The sequence below is a fragment of the Myotis myotis genome, unplaced genomic scaffold (assembly GCF_014108235.1).
Source record: "Myotis myotis isolate mMyoMyo1 unplaced genomic scaffold, mMyoMyo1.p scaffold_m19_p_9, whole genome shotgun sequence".
NCBI classification, from domain to species: Eukaryota; Metazoa; Chordata; class Mammalia; order Chiroptera; family Vespertilionidae; genus Myotis; species Myotis myotis.
The window spans coordinates 24346559-24361195 of record NW_023416401.1 but is presented as its reverse complement, the minus strand read 5'-3'; the positions used below and the strand labels follow the sequence as shown (position 1 = coordinate 24361195).

The following is a 14637-nucleotide window of genomic DNA, read 5'->3' as shown; positions in this document are numbered from 1 at the left end:
AGAGTGGCTATTTGGACCGAGCCCAACAGAAGCATTTCCTAGGAGGAGTGATCAGGGGGTCACCTTTGATAAACAGATAACATCTCTTGTAATTATCAGAGCTATAATAACCAGGTGACCCTACAAAAGTACCCGAGAGCCTGTTCCTTTAGCTAAATGCAACTGACAGGCACACACTGCCATTTAGTTACAGTGGGAATTCACTTTTATTGATACTACTACTAATAGCAAATATCCCCCGATGGTTTACTCAGTGGCAGACATTGGCTAAGACTTTGCCTACGTTATCTCAGGTACACTTTACAGCAACCAGGAGGTGGGCACTATGATGGTTCCAAGACCAGGGGACTGAAGTGGGAGAGCGGAGCTGAGATCTAAGGCAAGTCTGTAGGACGCCGGAGCCCGCGCACGGCTCCACACGGTCGCCACCGATCACCAAAGGCCTGTGACACCGTGGCCCGAACCACAACCATCCTCACCTCTGCACTCACAGCCCTACCCTGGCTCGTATTTGCATAAATCCCCGAACTGGGACAGTCTAAAGGGGGGGAAGCTTTTGTTAGGAAATTGGCTGCCAAGCAGCTCAGGTATAAGCATTCTGTCAAAGTGGAATGAAAACCACGCGGCTGTGGTATCTTTAGTTCTCCTAGAGAGAGAAGAGGAAGCTCAGGCCCTGCATTATTGATGGGCCCTCAGAAAATTGTTCCTCAAGAAATGGAGCATCAATTTCCACTGAGCTCTTTAGCCAGACCTCCAACATTATAAAATGTGGATCTTGAGTTGGCTTCTTCCCTCCCCCCTCCTTTCTCTCCTTTTATTTCTCACTCAGATTAAAAAAAAAACACAAAAACATAAAGTGGATTGTATTGACAGTTTCACAACTTGGATATACTAAAAGCGACTGAATTGTACACTTTAAATTGGTGAATTATAAGGCATATGAATTAGCTCTCAATAAAACTGTTAAAAATAAAAATTCAGGTAATTTATACTACTAAAAAGAATACAAAGAATGCTAACCAGGGTTCCAGAAGTGAGCAGTGTGAAGACATCCACTTTCCTCCATGCCCATCCCCATAGTCTGCAGATGCCCATGCAAGCAACCCAGAGCCCAGACCCTGCACACGAGCACAGGGTCCTCATCAAGGCACTAACATTCTGCTTCCCTGCCAACCCGCTTCCCTGCTGGAACTGGCGGGAACTATGGTGAAACAGCAACTCACCGTGGGCAGCTGGCCCGACAGCAGGTGGCTGTCTTGGGCCAGCATGTTGGACACCATGATGGCCGGAAGGTCCATGGCCTGGTAGGAGTAGGCAGGGAGCAGTCCGTTGGGTGCGAGGCTGTGACACAGCGAGTGGTAGCCAGCTTCGTGGTCCCCCAGGTGCAGGAGGGATGGTTCTGGGAGGTTGGGAGGTGTTATCGGGGGGATCTCATAGTCTTCGTTGCTCTCGTTCTGGCTGTTGTAGGTCTAAAACATTCAAAGGGCACGTTGTCAAGGGTCAGTGACTTACAAGTGCGGGACATGCTCGGCAGCACCAATAACAATGGTGACAACAAGACGGCCCCCTGGTCAGGCTCCTGCCCCGTCCCCAGATGGGTGCAGCCTCCTGCTAGAAGGTCTGCGTACCAACACCTGCCCGCCTGGTGGGGCCAGCTCCTGTTCACCTGCTCTGTTTTCCCACCAGATCTGGCCACGACAGCCCACCATGAATCCATTGTCCCAGACCACCCATTTTACAGATGGAAGAACTGCACATCCCACCATCCACCATGGAAGGACAGTGGCTCACCCCAGGTTAGTATATGAGTTGGAAATAAAGCTAAAGTATCCTAACTCTGGGCCTGTGGCTTTCCAGGGCAGCAGGATGACTTTCTCTTATGTGCACCCAATACTTGGCCCAACTGGGTTCTCTCCTGGTCTTTCTCACCTTGAACAGTACAAACTTTCTCCTCGGAGCACAAGCTAGGAGCCATACTAGAAACCTCCCTTTCTGATCCTGATTTGTTCATTTTCCCCCTCATTGCTACTCAGACCAGGATGTCCCAATACAATGTTGGCAAGAAATGATGAGCATTCCCTCTATTGGAATTCTCTGCCCCACCTCTTGCTCCCCCTTCATCTGGCTCATTCTTACTCATGTCTCAGCAGGTTTGGTGTAAATGTCTTCTCTAATACTCTCCAGAGTAGGTCAGATCCCATAGTACATCCCCAGGTTGCCCCGCGTTTCTCCTTGGAAGCACTCATCGACCTTGTGGCTAACTAACTTCTTGTCTAATTATTTGTTTAATGTTTAATGTGAGTTCTGCCAGGACGGTCCTTGTATGTTCTGTTTTCCAGAACCTGGCACAAAGTAAGAGCTCCAAACCAATTAGTTGAATGGATGAATGAGCCAGTTCCTAGGGCAGGTGCCATAAGCATGCATGTCGGCATCCCACCTATCCCTCATGATGCCCTGGAGGTGGGAGTTACCGCCCCTGTTGTTCAGGAGGCAGCATGGCGCAAGCGGTTAAGAGCCAGAGAGCCTGGTTTGAATTCTGGTTTCTCTGTGCACTAGCTGTGTGACTTTGGGCAAGTCAGTTACCCTCTCTGTGCCTGTATCTTCATATGTGAAAAAAGGGTGATAACAGTACATACCATAGACTTGCTATCAAGAGCAAATAAACAGTACGTGCAAATTGCTCAGGACCCTGGAACATAGCCAGCTCTCTGTGTTGGCTGTTATTGCTGTTGTTGTGTTTGCCTGGAGTTTCAGAGATGTTAAGAAACTTCTCCAAGGACACAGAGTGAGTACACAGCAGCCCATGCACTTGTTTTCCCCGCTGTGAATGTTCCTAACGCCTCACAACACTGGTCTGTGCACCAAGAGGTGGTCTGCCTTCAGCCTAATCATGGAGATGGGCTGGGGCTGATTTTCTTTAAATGGGACTCAGCCACCGGCATCGTATAACTCAGAAAACAGGAGTTTCAGGAAGCCCTCCCCAGCCCCCTACCCATCCTACAATAAAACCCCCCTCTTCTCATCCCCCCTCGCAGCCCATTGTATGTGCTCCCCATAGTATCATTGCCTCCTAAAATTATGTCTGATCCTGACTTACCCTCTGCTGCCTCCTGTCCCCCAGACCTCTGGCTCCCTGGGGGCAGGGGCTAAGGCTGTCTTGTCACCAGTGTGCCTGGCACACAGTAGGTGCTCAATTAGAAGGTGCTGAATGAGCACATGAAATCGGAGAGTGCACCAGGCTTTAGGTTTAGACTCACCCACGTGCTTTCAAATCTATCCCTGCTGACAGATCCTAAGTCCCTACGTGACCTATTGTTCATGTTTGTCAGTGTCCCACCTTCTGCTCTGCCCACCAGCACCCAGAACAGGTGCTGGCACATAGCACGTGTCCCGTGGATACTAAATGGCCGCACAAGTCCACTCCTTTCACTTTAAAACCAAAACCTCAACACACTGGAACCGGCCCAATCAACCAGAAGCCTTTTGCAAATGCAAGCATATGTTGTATCAAAATATTGGAATAACACAGTTATGACAATTCATTTAAAGAGGCAATTAGCACACTTAAAAATAATTAGACATGCAAACACGTACATGCCTCCTTCGAATGCAATCAAACTCTAAATACGTGACAACTGAAGACCAACCCCTTCTGCTACGGACTCATACTGAGCGCCTGCTGTGTGCCAGGCATCAGACCCGGCTTTTCGACATACACTGTCCATGCAATCTGCATGAGTTCTGCCAAGAAGTGGTGATTCTCTCCATTTTGCAGACAAAGATGAAGCTTAAAGAGTGGAGGTGTCACAGAGCTAGTGAGTCTTGGGTGGGATTCACACCCAGGTCTGTGACTCTGAATCCAGCATTTTCCCACACTCCAAGATTCCCATTTCGCACTTCCCCTGAGTCAGAGACGGGCACACAATGGTGCCTAATTTGCTCTCTGGCACCAGTGTCCTCATGAGAATGAAGAAAGGGATCCAAGTTGTAGGAGTTCTAGAAGCTAAAATTATTAGCAAAGCCTTACAGGGAAACCTCTGGAAAGAGCCGTCTCTCCCTTCCACCCGCTTTCTCACAAACCCACTGCAATCACATCTTCATCCCACCGTCCACCAAAACTGCTTGGCAAGGTCGCCAATAACCCGTGTTACTAATGGGGTTAGATCTCCAATGGTCAGATCTCCGTCCCCACCTGAACACCTTGATCTTCTTGGCAGCATTTGACCTAGTTGTCCACCCCCCTCCTCCTGGGAACAAATTTCTTCACTGGCTTCTGGGGCACCACACATGTTGATCTTCCTAAATCACAAGCCATTTCCTCTCCATGTCCTTTGCTGGTCCCCATTCTTCCCCCCGAACTATGAGTGCTGATGTGTCACAGAGCTGATTCCAAACCTCTCCTCTAAGCACACTCCGTCCTTTGTGCTGTCATTCAAATCCCATCGATGTGCTGCTGACCCCCCAGCTCCCATCTCCAGCACAAACTTCTCCACTGAATCGCAGATTCACATAGCCCACTGTTATCTGACACCTCTGCTTGGCATTTAATAGACTTCTCAAACTTAATGTGTCCAAAAGAGAACCTGCCCATCCATGGTCCTCCCTTCCTCAACTAATGGCAAGTCCAGACTTCTGGTTGCTCAGGCCAAAGGCCTTGGGGCTATCCTGGACTCCTTTCTTCTTCTCACATCCTACACCAATTCTTTCAGGAAATCCTACTGGCTCCATCTTTGGAATAAGTATTAAGGTGTGACCACTCTGGCCGAAGCCATCATCCTCTTTATGGGAGTCTCCTATCTGATTGCCCTGCCTCACCTATGCTACGGTCTGTTTTCACCCAGGGGCCAGAATTCTCCCGTTAACCTGTAAGATTGCATTGCCCCTCTGCTCACCACCCTCCAGTGGCCTCCTTCTCACTCCCAGGATGAACAGGGTCTTTAGAATAGCTACCTGGTCTAGTGCTCCCACTCCCACCTCTGTGCCTTTCACTTCCTTCACATCACCTACTACTCTCCTTGTTCATGCCACTCTGGCAAACTAGGCACGCGTCTGCCTCAGAGCCTTTGCATTGGCTGTTCGCTCTACCTAGAGCAGTGGTTCTCAACCTTCCTAATGCCGCGACCCTTTAATACAGTTCCTCATGTTGTGGTGACCCCCAATTTCATGGTTACAAATTGAACATAATTAAAGCATAGTAATTAATCACAAAATCAATATGTAATTATATATGTGTTTTCTGATGGTCTTAGGCGACCCCTGTGAAAGGGCCGTCAAACCCCCAAAGGGGTCGCGACCCACAGGTTGAGAACCGCTGCCCTAGAGGATGCTTCTCGCAAATATTCACACAGCTCATTCCATTGCCCCGTCAGGCCTTGACTCAAACATCTCCTTCTCAATGAAGTCTATGCTCACTGTTCAATTTAAAATCGCAAAACATCGGCCATGCTCTAGTATTTCCTTTTTATCAACTGTCATCTTCTAACATTCAATATATTTTGTCTATTTATTGTGTTTATTAATTATTATCTGTTTCCCTCACTAGAATGTCAGCTCCATGAAGGAGGAGGTTTTCATATGGTTTGCCATTGCTTTATCTCCAGTTTCTTCAACAGTGCCTGGCATGTAACGAGTGCTCAAAACTATTTGCTGAATGAATGAACGAATGAATGAATGAACGAATGAATGAATAAACAAACGATCTACTCACCAAATGCCAGAAGAAATAGTGGTAAGAAAATGAATGGATTGGCTGACCATGAAGATCCCCTGTCTAGGAGAAAGCTTATTCTTGACTCTGGCCCAAGGGTAAGACTCAGATTGTTTGATTCAGTCCAGCATTCCTCACTTCATGGAAGTGGTGCATGAAAAACTATAACTGACTGTTCTTTGTGGGAGTGAGTTGGGGGGAGGAGGCATTGAGGCAAATGTCAGCGCCAGGAGGTTGCCAACACGCAAGGTGGTAGAGAGCTCCATACCAAGCAGATATGGGTTATGCGGCTACTACAATAACTTGTTCCTCAATTCCTCCATTTGTGCTTCTCTTTCCAAATCAACTATGGGAGTCAAAGCAAAGCAACGTGGCTGGGATCGAAGGGGACCTGAGAAGGAGGCTATTGGGTTTTTCCTGCACCAATCCAGGGAGGGAAGAATGCTGGACGGATTCAAATGGCCTGTGGCTTTCCCTTGGGTCAGAGAAGTGTAAGCCTTCTCCTAGGATTCCTAGGAGGAAGGGTGTTAATAAAATATTGAAGGCAGCCGGGCCAGTGTGGCTCAGTGGTTAAGTGTTGACCCAGGAAACAAGAGGTCACCAGTTCAATTCCCAGTCAGGGCACATGCCCAGGTTGCAGGCTACCTCCCCAGTAGAGGGTGTGTAGGAGGCAGCCGATCGATGATGTTTCTCTCTCATCGATGTTTCTATCTCTCTATCCCTCTCTTTGCCTCTCTCTAGAAAAATCAATAAAAACATATTTAAAAATACTGAAGGCAATGACTCCTCAAGGCAGGGTAGAAAATGGGCAGAGGGTAGCCCTTCTCTGTTCTTGGGGAGGTGGTGGAGAGGAAGAAATCTCAGAACATCCAATGGACCAGAAGCGTGTTGCAGAGATAAGTGTATATTCTATAAAATTCTCAGAATAAATTCATTCACTTACCACAATAAAATAAAATGACAAAGGAATAGAAAAATCAAGGATAGGAAGTAAAAAATATATAAATTCTTTTAAATAATTATTTCTGAAACAAATACTCAAAGCTTGAACTTCGAGAAAAAAACGTAAACCCAAGAGATTTCTAGGAGTGGTGAGCTAAAAAAAGCAGCTGTTCCTAAGATAACTGCAGGATTTAATGTGACAATTTTATAGATTCCTAAAATAGAAGAGGTATGGGATTATAAATTTAATAATGATCACAAACTAAAAACCTAGAGGATTTCAGCTAGAAGTTGTGCCGTTCTTAAAGGAGAAAAATTACAGATACTGACCAATTATTGATATTGCAAGGAAAAATATAAGTTTAAATACATTTGTTACCATTTCTTAAGGTAAAATTTACATTAAATAAAATTTACCATTTTAAAATGAACACCTCAGTGGCATTTAGTACATTTACAATGTTTTACAACCATTATCTCTATCTAATTTCAAAACATTTCATCATCCCCAAAGGAAACCCCACACCCATTAAGCAATTTCTCCCTATTCCCCTGCCCCCCAAATCCCTGGTAACCACCAATCTGCATTCTGTCACCTATTCTGGATAGTTTACCTACTTTGTGTATAAATGGAACCATACAATATGTGACCTTTTGTGTTTGGCTTCTTTCGCTGACCATAATGCTTTCAAGGTCCATCCATGTTGTAGAATGCATCATTACTTCATTCCTTTATATGGCTAAATAATATTCCACTGTATGTATATACCACAATTTGTCTATCCATACATCCATTTATAGATATTTAAACTGTCTCTATCTTTTGGCTATTGTGAATAATACTGATTTGAGCAAGTATGTACATCTGAGTCCTTGTTTTCAATTCTTTTGGTTATATAACTAGGAGTGGAATTGCTGGGTCATATGGTAATTGTATGTTTAACTTTTTGAGAAACCATTCAAATTTTACATTCAACCAGCAATTCAGGAAGGATTCCAATTTCTCCACATCCTCACAGACAACACTCAGGGCCCACTGTTTTCATTATAGCCATCCTAGTGAGTGTGAGGTGGTATCTTGTTGTAGCTTTGACTTGTAGTTCCCCAATGACTAATGATGTTGAGCATCTTTTCATATGTGTCTTGGCCATTTGCATGTCTTCTGTGGAGAAATATCTATTCACGTCTTTTGTCCATTTTTAAATTAGGTTGTTTGTCTTTTTGTTGTTTATTGTAAGAGTGCTTCTTTATGTATTATAGATACTAGACCCTTATAAGATATAGAATTTGCAAATATTTCTCTCCCATTCTGTAGGCTGTCTTTTTACTTTCTTTGTAATGCTCTTTAATGCACAAAAGTTTTTAATTTTTAAAAAAAATATATTTTATTGATTTTTTACAGAGAGGAAGGGAGAGAGATAGAGAGTTAGAAACATCGATGAGAGAGAAACATCGATCAGCTGCCTCCTGCACATCTCCTACTGGGGATATGCCCGCAACCCAGGTACATGCCCTTGACCGGAATCGAACCCGGGACCCTTCAGTCCGCAGGCCAACGCTCTATCCACTGAGCCAAACCGGTTTCGGCAAAAGTTTTTAATTTTGATAAAGTCCAGTTCACCCATTTTTTCTTTCATTGTTCATGCTTTTGATGTCATATCTAAGATCCACAGCCAAATCCAAGGTCACGAGGAATTACTCTTATGATTTCTTCTAAGAATTTTATGATTTTAGCCCTGAGACTTAGGTCATGGGCCCTGTATATGGCATGAGGTAGAGTACAACTTCATTATTTTACATGTTGCTATCCAGTTGTCCCAGCACTGTGTGATGAAGAGCCTGCTCTTTTCCTATCCAATGGTCTTGGCATTCTAAGTTCAATTGACCTTAGATATTAGGGTTTATTTCTGGACTCTTAATTCTATTCCATTGTTCTAAATGTCTATCCTTATGCCAGTATCACACTGTTTGGAATACTGTAGCTCTGTAGAAATTCTGAAGTGTGAGCCATCCAACTTTGCTCTTCTTTTTCAAGATTGTTGTGGCTATTCAGGGTCCCTTATAATTCATATGACTTTGAGGAGCAGTTACCCCATTTCTCCCCCAAAAGGCTGGTGGAAATCTGATAGAAAATGCATTGAATCTGTAGATCACTTGGGTAACATCACCATCTTACCGATAGCAAATCTTTCAATCAACAAATATGGGATACCCTTTCATTTATTTAGGTCTTCTTTAATTTATTTCAGCAATGTTTTATGGTTTTCAGTGTTCAAGTTTTTCACTTTGTTGGTCAAATTTATTCCTACAGATTTTATTCTTTTCAATGCTATTATGTATGAAATTGTTTTCATAGTTTCCTTGTGGGATTATTCATTGCTGGTGTATAGTAGCACAGCTGATTTTTGTGTATTGATTTTACACTTCAAACTTTGCTGAATTTATTAGTGATTTATTGAAATTTTAAGGGGAAAAAGAAATTCCACACCATTGGAGAAACAAACAAACAAACAAAAAGAAAGGGGAAAAAATAGAATGTAATCAATCTAACAAAAATCTGAAAAGAAATAAAAATAGTAATGAACTATGAAACATGATAATAAAAACCTTCATAAAATGGCAGTACTAACATTAAATATTAGTAATAACAATAAATATTGATGTTTTAATTCCATTATTAAAAGAAAAAATTAATATTTTGATTAAAATAAATGAATCTATTATATGAGATTTATAATAGCCACATATAAAATAAAATGACACAAAAGGCTAAAAATTAGCAAATATATCAGGCAAATAAAAAGCAAAAATGGAAAATTTAATAACAAATTAAGTACAATTCAGGGCAAAAAGCATTACAGAGACCAAGTGGAATACTTAAGTTGACAAATGATATAATCCACTAAGAAGAACTGAAAGACAAAAATTTTTATGTTGACTAATAAACCACAGGAATATAAAATGTAAAATACTTTTAGAAGTACAAAGAGGATTTAATAAAACCACTAACACATCTCTGCAAAAATGGACAAATTAATCAGATAAAAATCAGGAAGGATAGAAGACTTGCATAACATAATTTCCCCCCTTGATCTGTCCCAATATTTAAAGAATACATATTATTTTCAAATGTCCATGGAACAGTTAAAACACATGATAAGGTACTAGATACACAGATCATCTTGAACTTTTCAAAAGGTTGAAATGATACAGACCACACTCTAGGGCAGTGATGGCGAACCTTTTGAGCTCGGCGTGTCAGCATTTTGAAAAACCCTAACTTAACTCTGGTGCCGTGTCACATATAGAAATTTTTTGATATTTGCAACCATAGCAAAACAAAGACTTATATTTGTGATATTTATTTTATATTTAAATGCCATTTAACAAAGAAAAATCAACCAAAAAATGAGTTCGCGTGTCACCTCTGACACGCGTGTCATAGGTTTGCCATCACTGCTCTAGTATCTAAATGCACTAACCTAGTTTTTAACAAAAAAACAAAGAAGGTAGAGCACAAAGGAGCAGAAAAAATAATGGAGGCAGATGCTCCTAAAAACTTAGGTGCTTTAAGAGCAATCTTCTAAATAGCTTTGGGTTACAGAGGAAATCACAACTGATATCACAGATAATGAAAACACTGCCTGCAAAACCTGTGAGAGATGAACAATGGAAAGTTTATAACTTTTCACCTAAATACATTTACTAGAAGATAAGAAATACAAAATAAATGAGCTCAGCACTCAACTCAAAAAGCTAGAAATAGAATAACAAAATAAACCAAGTGTCCGTTGAAGAAAGAGTAATAAAACAGAAAACACATTTTAGATAATCTAAGGAAGAGCTGCTTTTTTGAAAAGGCTAACAAAATAGTAAACCACTAAGAAGAAGAAAAAAAAAGCTCTTTCATTCCTCTTTAGATACCCTAAAAGGAATGAAAGATATATTGATTCTTTGAAAATCATTGAGTTCTTTTGTAACACAGTATAAGGCTAATTTGCTAAATGTTTATTATTTCCAGCTTAATTCTGTTGTTTAAATCTTCTAAATGACCATTCATTTTCTTTTTCTGCTTGATCCATTGGTTTCTGAGAGAGGTATGTTAAAAATGTCCACCATGATTGTAATTTTATCTATTGCTTCTTGTATTTCTGTTCAATTTTTTTTGCTTCATTTATTTCAGATCTATGTTATTAAGTATTTACAAATTAATGATCATGTCTTCTTGGGGAAGTATAATTTTCATTATTCCATGGCTTCCTACTTTATCCCCATTAATGGTTACTACAAGGTTCTCTGACTGACACTTGGAGTACCCATTTCCATCACCCACCCCAACTCTGTATGAGAGCAAGGCAGACGATTCACTGAGGGAACTGTAGGAGGGTGATTTGACTTTTCTCCCATCCTGGCCCCCACTTTCAAGTCAAGTGAGAAAGGCCCCAGGAGCACAGCTTGTGGGGACTCTGAGTACAGCACAAAAAGGAAGTGGCATCGCACTCCCTGGCAGAGCCTGGTGAGAGAGCCCTCAGGAGCAGCCACCTTGCGTCCCCAGAGTTGAGAGGCTCAGGAGTCAGGAGGAAACCATCGCTGGGAGATTTTGGAAGATGGAGGATAATAGGAGCTGCCTGAAATGAAGAGAGAGACAGAGATAGAGACAGAGACAGAGATAGAGGCAGAGATAGAGAGAGAGAGAGAGAGAGAGAGAGAGAGAGAGAGAGAGAGAGAGAGAGAGAGAGAGAGAGAGAGCAATCTGCACGTACATGGGTTGCCAAGCAAAGAGGTGGGAGTTGCTGAGGGGCAAGTGAAAGCTAAGGAAGACAGGCAGCTGAAGGCAATTAGAGGGCCCCACTCAAGACAGTAGCCTGATAGGGCTGGGGACCTCAGCAGCAGGAGGTATGTCAACAGGTGTACTAGCTGCAGAGTGAATCCCCAGCTCAGCCTCGTGGAAAAGAGCCAGCATGAGACAGCCTGCTCTATCAGTGGGCACCAGTGTGGCCATCAGCGGCAGGCCATCAACAGTACCAGTCGGCAAAATGGGTGACCCTGGTCCTTTAATGACACTGCGCCCTGTCCTGATCCCAGGGTCTCCCGCAGCTGCAGAGGACCACCCCAGTCCCCACTGCGGATTTCCGAGACCACGAGCTGAGGGAAGAAGATGCGGGGGCGGGGGGCGGGGGGCGGGGGGCTCTGCTTTCTTGTACCCTGTGGAGTCCAGCCCACTGAACAACCAGAAGTAACAGTGGCAATACCTTAAGTTCACACAGGACTTATGGGTTCCAAATGCTTTTAAGTATTTCAAATATTTTTTCCCCAAAAAGCTTGAAGATTCTTAGAATTCATAATCAGTGAGTACTATTTTTTGGATCTGCAGAAAGAATGGAGGGCCTGAGGGAGTGTCAGTCCTGACACTTACTTGCTGAGGGACCTTGGGCAAGTGATCCCACCTGCTCACTCCTGACAGCTGAGAGTCACTGGAGGAGACAGATGTGGAGACACATGACAGGCAGTCACCACGATTCCCTCCTCCCTACCCAAGGAAGGGAAGGGAAGACCTGAGGTGTAAGCAGTCGTGTTCAATATCTTTTCCATTTTGGAAACTGAGGTTCAAAAAGGCAAAATGACGTATCCACAGTCACATGAACAGCATTTATGGAAACAAGGACCAGAAGCCCTGACTATCCAAAGCCAGCGTGTGCTCTACCACTATTCACACACACCCGTCCTCATCAGCCCAGGACACTCCTGGCTTTTGCCTCTTGTCCCAGGGTATTTTTTAAAAAATATGTTTGTATTTATTTGAGAGAGAGAGAGGAGGGAGTGAGAGACACATCAATGTGAGAGTAAAACATCGACCAGCTACCTCCTGCACGCCCCCTACTGGGGATCGAGCCCGCAACCTGGGCATGTGTCCTAACCGGGAATCTAACTGGCAACCTCTCGGTCTATGGGACGATGCCCAACCAACTGAGCCACACTGGCCAGGGCCTAGGGTGATTTTTAATAGTGCCCTCTTTCACTTTAAAATTGTCCTGGTTTGGACAACAAATAATATGGCCACCCTACCATCCTACCATTTGAACACATAAAACCCATGCCCTATAGGTGAACATCTCAGCTAAGGGACTGTCCTTCAACTCAGTGTTTTCTGACTCTGTTTCGAAACAAGGAAAATGGTACCTTATCCAAACCTGAAACCCAGTCCAATGGAGAGGGCACCCAGCACTGTAACTTATTACATGTACAGTGATTTTACAAATTCAGCGGGGAATGAAATGCAATTTTGTCAGGCTCGTCTGTGTCCATAATAACCAAGGCGAATTAATCATCTTGGATAATACCCTGGTGTCACCCGTCCCATAGATGTTTAATAGAATCTGATTCATGCCTCGCTGTGCATCAGATCGGCAGTGTTGCCACACTTCTGAAAATCAGTACAGTTATGCCTTCTTGTTGGGCTGTCATTTTCCTGCTCTAAAAATGCTTCTTTAAAAAAAATAATAAAAGTCCTTGCCATACATAAATGAAACGCGAGTGAAAACGCCATACTGTTAGAATTACATATGGATGCTGGAGGAGGTGGGGGTAGAGAACGTACGACCTTTTAAGCCTCTATTTACAGGCAGAACCTCCCGGCCGTGGCGATATGGGTGAAGGAGGCCGTATAACGCCCTCCCGTTGCCGAGAGGACCCGGACATGCTTGCATCAGAGCAGACAGAGGCATCAGACTGGGACAATGACAGTCCCATTAGACATGCGTTTTGTTTACTAAAACTGTATCTGGAACAAACGTGATAATCCCCATGTGTTCTTGCTCAGAAAATAATCTGAGTCCTTTTAAGTTTCAGACAGCATCCCGGACTGATGCCCCGTGGAGGGAGGAGGTCTAGAAAAATGAGCGACTGACCGTGGGTTTCCTACTTTAGGAAGAAGTAATCCCAGAAGAACTGAAGGAACAAGGCAGGAGATGACTTGGGGCACAAAACTGGAGTGTGGGTGTGGTGTGAGCACCAGGCAGTACCCTGTTTTACAGAAAAAGAAGCTCACTTTTCCAACTGCCTCTATGACACTTCCCCTTAGATGTCCTAGAGGAGAGAACTTTTTCTGCAAAGGTCCAAATAACAAATGGTTTTGGCTTTGTGGGTCATTCAGCTATTCAACTCTGCCTTGTAACATGAAAGTAGCCATAGTCAATTTTTAAAAAATTTATTTTTATTGATTTCAGAGAGGAAGAGAGAGAAACATCAATGATGAGAGAGAATTATTGATCAGCTGCCCCTGCACACCCCACACTGAAGATTGAGCCCACAACCCAGGCACGTGCCCTTGACCGGTATTGAACCTTGCACCTTTCATTCCATAGGCCAATGCCCTATCCACCAAGCCAAACCAGCTAGGGCCATAGTCAATATTTAAACTAACAGGTGTCGCCGTGTTCCAATAAAGCTTTATTTACAAACAAATAAGAGGGCCAGATTTGGCCCACGGGCCATAGCTTGCTGATCCTTTCCTAGGGGTGCTTTTGCTTCCTCATATAACTTTTACCATCTAAAAGGAAATATACTTGATTTTAAAAATACACTTATTGCCTGTTCCCTTTACTAAAATATAAATTCACTGTTTGGTTGCTGATTATCCCAAGGGCCAAAGACAGTGCCTTGCACATAACAGGCCCTCAATAAACATTTGCTAAATAAAATAATACATGAATGACTCATAGAGGTTTTGGACTACTGTGTTCACAGTTATATCCAAGCACCCTGAGCACTGCCCAGCACACAGTGAGTACTCAGTAAATATGTTTTGAATGAATGCACAAATTAATTTATTGATGCTGCTTTGGCACAGGGCCGGGTGGGCTCTGTACCACCTTCTCTGTAAGCTCTAAGAAGTCAGAGAAGGTCTGAAGTGGCCTTCCCCTCAGAGATGCTGCTCAGTACGAAAATATTCTAACTTGACTTCTGAGGGTCTCCTGGTTCCTCATAGA

The 14637-nt window shown here is 43.3% G+C and overlaps 1 protein-coding gene across 2 annotated transcripts in view; it reads right to left on the bottom strand.

Annotated features, from left to right (window-relative positions):
• TOX2 (TOX high mobility group box family member 2) overlaps positions 1–14637 on the bottom strand; it is a 113701-nt gene that overhangs the window by 37331 nt on the left and 61733 nt on the right. For both annotated transcript variants that reach the window (XM_036323388.1, XM_036323387.1), the window contains exon 3: positions 1224–1469. In XM_036323388.1, coding sequence (XP_036179281.1) covers positions 1224–1469 — 246 coding nt within the window. The remainder of the gene's footprint in view (positions 1–1223; positions 1470–14637) is intronic.